We start from the raw sequence: 6,000 nt of genomic DNA on the forward strand, positions 1-6,000 counted from the left end.
GCTTCAGGCCTGGACAGCTTGCGCAGCCCGACCAAGCTCGCCACTGGACGGAGTCTCCGCGGGTGCGGCGCCGGCACCTTCCGTAGGTGCACTCGCCGCGGTGCCCTCGGTGTCGGCAGCGGGTGCAGCGGCATCAGCGGGTGCCTCAGCAGCCTTCTTCTCCTCTGCCTCGAGCTTGTCGAGCCATTTGGAGACGAACTTGACATGCGCAGAGTAGTTGAGGGTCGTGTCGAGGACATCCCTGCGCATATGGGAATATACGGGCCAATCATGAGCGTGCGCAGTCTCCGAGTGCACGGAGACTATCTGGAACCTCACCTCACGGTACCCTTGCTATCGATGAAGAACGTCACTCGTGCGGTCTCGGCGAGACCGAAGAGGCCCTTTCCAACGTGGTACGCCTTGCGCGCCTCGCCGTCCGGGTCGCTCAAGATCGGGTACTGCTGAGCAGCCGAAACGTGTGTTACCACGACCGGGAAACAATGGGGAAGACCGCAAGTGCACGCACGGTGAGCTTCTGCTTCTCCACGAACGTCTTCTGCTTGTCGACGGCGTCGGAGCTCACGCCGACGATTTCGACCTTCGTCCGCTTGAATAGGTCCTTCTCTGCGCGTGCCCGCCGCCGGTGTCGGCTTCTCGGCTAGAAAGCGAGGACGACGCATGCTGCTTACCTGCAAGCGCATCGCGGAACTGGCATGCCTCCTTGGTGCAGCCGTACGAGCCTGCGTGCATGCGCGAGTGAGTGTGAGCACAATCCACGGATCCGCCACCGCGAGCGGGCGGAGGGCAAGCCGCGCACCGGACTTGGGATAGAAGAACAGCGCCACAGGGACGCCCTTCGCGCCCGGCGTCAGCGTGTAGGTCTCTCCGTCCGCGGCGGGGAGAGAGATCGCGGGAGCGGGCTTTCCGACGAGAGGGTGCACCATCGTTGTTCAGCGCCGGGCTCGCAGTCGTCAGCGTCGTCAAGGGGGTCGTCGCAGGTGGGGAGGGAAGAGAGTCTCAGGGGTGAGGCCCGCGAACTCTGATCGTGTTATATACCCCTCGGCTAGCACCCGAAACCATGTCCATCCGGGCGGCGACGAGGTGCTTCTGGCCAGGGCGTGTGGTGTCAGTGCAGAGTGCGCGCGGCGTGCGCCGTGCGACGACAGGAAGACTTCTGGCACCTTCGACGGGCCTGGACGCAGCTGCGAAGCCCCAGGCGTGGGTCGCGCGCGGGTATAGGGCTCGTGTCGCTACGAACAGAGGGCGGGTGTTTGCGACCTCAGGCCGACATACGGGCTCTGCCGACGTGTATGGACTGGAACGAGGAGCACGTCGGCGATCTACACTCAAATGCAACGTGAGGCATTTATGCACTCTTTGTTGGGACAGGTTCGTCAGACGCCCTGTGATCGAGAAAAGCGTGAGCTCGAACGCCGAAGACGGTTAGACCGCGCGGACGTTGATTGAGATATAGGTCATCAGGTCGGTACGATCAGGTGCGGGGTTATGTGGGGTAGGACTTGATATGCAAGGCATTTCAAGACGGCAGCTTGCTCCGTCCAGGAGGACTTTGACCATGGTTCGGCCTGCAGCTCGGTCCTGGGAGGATAGTAGAATATAGCGCTCATGTACGTGATGTTGTTCACCACCCCGACAGGCAGGACGATATCCGTGGCGTCCAGCGCGACATGCAATGGCACGAGGTTACTGAGGTGCCTTCGGGAACCTCTCCTGCTTCGCGACGACAATGCTCGTCGCAGCAGCTTCTTGATGAGCTGGTGTGTGTGTGTGTAGATACATTGCAGGAGGCGAAAGAGGGCGGTGAGGATGGAAAACCTGCAACTTGAACCGGTTCCGACGCTTGGTCGGAAAGCGTGACCCGTGCATTGCGCCGGGCCGATAGGGGAGTGGCGCTGGCGGCCAGGGACGAAGTGCACGCGCCGAATTGGGGGCTGGTAAGTACGCAGCGGTCATGGAGTTGTTCTCAGCACCAAGGCATCTGATCCTCTCTGTATCGTGCCCGGCTTTCAGAATGCCGGAATAGCTTCCAGTACCCGACTCGACCACGACACCCCGCACACTCGGTTTCTACAAAGACCCCGCATCATCACTCGACTACCGAACCCGCCGCCCCTCGCTTCCCCTCCCCCCCAGCGTTCCGTCTGCCATCTGAGACAACCCGTAGCTTTCGGAATGCATTACACGTCCCCCTACCCTCCTCTTCCTCCTCTCCCGGAGCAGAATGTCCACGATTTCATCTTCGGCTCTCCCGCATTGACTGCGCCGGAGGACAAGCTGCTCCTCGTCGATCCCCTTTCGGGAAGACGGTGGCACAGGAATGAGTTTAAGGAGAGGGTCTACGACGCCGCAACCGCGCTGCTTACCCCTGCATCCGAAGGCGGTGTGGGACTCGGGCCAGAGGGTGAGATGGTCGCAATCATGAGCACGAACTGCTTCGTGAGTCCTCGAATGATATAGCGCTGTTTGCCGGCCATATCGTTTGACATAAACCTCGCAAGGAATACGTCGCTCTCCTCCACGCATGCTTCCGAGCCGCAGTCCCCGTCTCACTGATCCCCTCCGGCGCGACCGCGTTCGAGCTCGAGCACCTCTTCCGGACGTCCGAAGCAACGCGTCTCTTCATCCACCCGAGTCTGCTTCCGCAAGCGCTCGATACCGCCCACAAGTTTGGCCTTACGGACGATCGGATTTTTCTGCTGGAAGGCCATGCCGAGGGGCGCAAGTCTTTGGCCGACCTCATCCGTGAAGTTCGGGTCCGGAAGTTCGCGAGGGCACCAAGCAGGCCCGTTCAGCGCGATGCGTTAGCCTATCTCGTGTACTCAAGTGGGACAAGCGGGTTGCCTAAAGGTGAGTTGTTTCCGAGTAAAGGGCGTCTCACGAGGCTGACCCGGTGCCTAGCTGTCATGGTCTCACATCGGAATGTGATCGCGAGCTTGGTGCAAGTCGCAGTTGCGACGGAGTTCGAAGGGCCAGACCCCGTTCTCGAGGTTCGTCTCTTAGCCTCAGTAGACCGCAGAGAGATGGTGTTTGCAGCTATGGAGGAGAAGCTCTCAACGTCCATGTGCGTTGCTCTATGTAGCATCGGGAGTGAATGGAAACACCTAGTGACGTTTGTCGCGTTCACATTGAGACATGCTTGCGACAGACCATACTCTGCGGTCTGTTGTTCCTTGCCGAAGTACAATTCATTCATGTGCAACTATGCCTCCGTTAGAAGACCCCCATTGTCGCGCTCGCATTCTTGCCTATGTACCACACCTACGGCCTGCATTACGGGTGCATCCGCCCTGTTCTCTCCGTGATAACAACGGTCATCATCCCTAGGTGGAACGCCGATCTTGTGCTGGACTTGATACCCAAGTAAGCAGATTCTCTCAGACCTCTTCCTTCGGTCCGAACACCAAACTCATCACCGAGCCTAGGTTCCGTATCTCCTTCCTACCCATGACGCCTCCAGCAATCCTCCAGCTCGTCAATCACCGGCGTATCCGGGAGGTGGATCTGAGCTCACTCGTCGTAACGGGGAGCGGGGCCGCCCACCTGCCCCCCAAGCTGGCGAGCCTGTGGAAGAGCTACCTCAAGAACGTCGAGGCTATCTCTGAAGGTGAGAGCACCCCCTGATCGCGACGTACTCATCTAACCCTCATGTCTGATCGCTTCGCAGGGTTCGGCATGTCAGAATGCGTAAGGCGGCCTCGCGTATCCGAGCACTCCTCAACATCCTAATCATCTCTCTTGACAGACGATCTCCGCGACTCGTGCGGTGCACAAAAAGCTCGGCAAGCCGAGGCCCGGGAGCACCGGCGTCTTGCTCCCGGGAGTCGAGGCGCGCATCGTCAAGGACGACGGCACGCTCGCAGGGCCGAACGAACCGGGCGAGCTCTGGCTCAGGGGCCCGAACGTCGCGCTCGGATACTGGCGCAACCCGCAGGCGACGGAGGCCACGTTCGGCGGCGGCTGGCTCCGCACCGGGGACCGGTTCCGCGTGGACGAGGACGGACAGTTCTTGTCAGTGTTTCGAGTCTGATGCTCACCCTGTCACCGCCCCTGAACGTGAATCGATCGCAGCTTCGTCGAGCGCACGAAGGACATCCTGAAGGTGTCCGGCGCGCAGGTGTCCCCGACGGAGATCGAGAACGCTCTGCTCGCGAACCCGGACAAGCTCGTGTCGGACGTGACGGTCGCTGGCGTCAGCGGCGGACGCACCTCGGACGAGAAGGTGCCTCGCGCCTGGGTCGTGTTGAGCGACGAGGGTCGGAAGCGCGGGGAACAAGTTGTCGTCCAGACGCTTCTGTCCTGGGTCCAAAAGAACCTGAGCAAGTACAAGTGGCTCAGGGGTGGGATTGAAGTCGTCAATGAGGCGAGCCTCACATATACTTGAATCGGAAAACGTAAGGCTGATCTAATACAATGCCCTATGCAGATCCCGAAGAACCCGACAGGCAAGGTGCTGCGTCGTGTGCTGCAGGATCGATATGAACAGCAACTGAAGGCTCCCCAGGCCAAGCTGTGATGACGGTAGCGGTATGCTATCGCGCTGCCTACGACACTACAGGTTGTATGACTAGTCGCAACACAAACATGATATCTATGGACCGTTCACCGACCGTACAGCAGTCGTCCGCGGCGCCGTACCTCAGGACGCAGGAGAGAACGAGCGGGGGCGACCTCCGAGTTCAGTCATTGCGAGAACACACCTAGCTCCATATACCCTTGCGACATCACCCTTCCCTCCACAAGACAGTGATCCGGAGCGAGCGAGCTGAGCACGAACGAGACTGCTAGTAGTCTTATAGACCACTGTGTCAGGCACCTTGAACATCTCCGCCCACTCCAACACGTCCTCCACAGTGGGCGTTCCTCGCATGTCTGCCATCTTCGATTGTACGTAGTCTATCGTACTGACGGTCAGACTCGAACGGAAGGCCACCTGCTGCATTCAAGTGGCAACGCAGCACCAGTTTCCCTCGAATTCGGTGAATAGCTACGTAGCTCGTACAGTGCGAATATTATCAGCCCACACATTGCGTCCCGAGCACCACTTCTCGTGTTGTTCGTGAGACTTGAGTGTACCATTCAGTCCCTGGCATGCTCTTGATGTCATGGAATGCCGCCTGCTTCTCCTTCTGCATCGGACTGGTGCCCCCCGTAAACAGGGCTGTGACAAAGTCACGTTAAGGCGTTATCTCCCACTTTGGGCAATCAGCCTACCAAGCCGCCGCTTTTTGGAGTCGCCTGTCAGGCCTTTCTTCATTTCTAGATCCCGTTTATTGCCCTGCGAGGCCGTGCCTCATGGTAGGCCTTAAACTACGAAGACTATCGACTATAGTATGGTTAGTTGATCGGCTGTACAAGAGCCACAATGGACTTAAATCAATACGGTGTCCCGAAGGATTCCATTGTTAGCGTCGGCGCCTAATTGCGTCGGACGGACAAACACGGACAATTGTTAGCAGTACTTTATTATTATTATTATTATTTTCTTGTCTTATACCAAACATAGCTACAGGGTACGGTAGGTATGTAAGTAAGCGTGTTATCCGAGATTGTTTGACATTTCCACCCAGCGCGTCACTTAAGACTTGCACCAGCGTGCTCGGACCACGACCGAAGTCAGCGTGTGGAGTAAGGACCCGCACCTACCCACTCACACCATATCTGCCAACGGCGACCCGGAGTCGCCGTCCCCATCCGTAACAAGAGTGGTCGCCGTCGAGGAGGAGGACGACGACGAGGGGGGGGATGAGTGTCGCCAAACTATCCGCCCGGCTAGTTCAGTGACAGTGAGGGGGTAAGGACCGGGAGTAGTCGCCCATCCGGTCGTAGGAGCTTGCGGGCTTTCCGTCCGTCCGGCCGCATCCGGAACGGGGCGTACTTGTGGCCTCGCGCAAGTAGGCGCCGCCGGTCGTGCCGGCAGCGCTGGGGGAGGATGGACTCGTGACCGAAGTCCAGTAGGAGGAGGAGCGCCCTGGGCAGAGGGGCGAATGTGTGCGTGCT

General features: G+C 59.1%; 2 protein-coding genes across 2 annotated transcripts; one reads left to right on the top strand and one right to left on the bottom strand.

Moving 5' to 3' along the window:
• Positions 1 to 3: 3 nt before the first annotated feature.
• DICSQDRAFT_56280 (AhpC-TSA-domain-containing protein) lies at positions 4 to 926 on the bottom strand (the record flags this gene model as incomplete). Its single annotated transcript, XM_007363873.1, has 5 exons — positions 4 to 241; positions 319 to 440; positions 509 to 606; positions 672 to 722; positions 800 to 926. The coding sequence occupies 5 exons, from the start codon at positions 924 to 926 to the stop codon at positions 4 to 6; spliced, it is 636 nt and encodes a 211-aa protein (XP_007363935.1).
• A 1,249-nt stretch (positions 927 to 2,175) lies between these two features.
• On the top strand, positions 2,176 to 5,011 carry DICSQDRAFT_102610 (acetyl-CoA synthetase-like protein; the record flags this gene model as incomplete). Its single annotated transcript, XM_007363874.1, has 9 exons — positions 2,176 to 2,439; positions 2,502 to 2,850; positions 2,902 to 2,990; positions 3,218 to 3,363; positions 3,426 to 3,607; positions 3,668 to 3,687; positions 3,746 to 4,011; positions 4,072 to 4,363; positions 4,427 to 5,011. 9 exons carry the CDS (start codon positions 2,176 to 2,178, stop codon positions 4,514 to 4,516), a joined length of 1,698 nt encoding a protein of 565 aa, XP_007363936.1. The 3' UTR covers positions 4,517 to 5,011.
• Positions 5,012 to 6,000: the final 989 nt, after the last annotated feature.

This window comes from Dichomitus squalens (assembly GCF_000275845.1).
Source record: "Dichomitus squalens LYAD-421 SS1 unplaced genomic scaffold DICSQscaffold_7, whole genome shotgun sequence".
Lineage (NCBI taxonomy): Eukaryota > Fungi > Basidiomycota > Agaricomycetes > Polyporales > Polyporaceae > Dichomitus > Dichomitus squalens.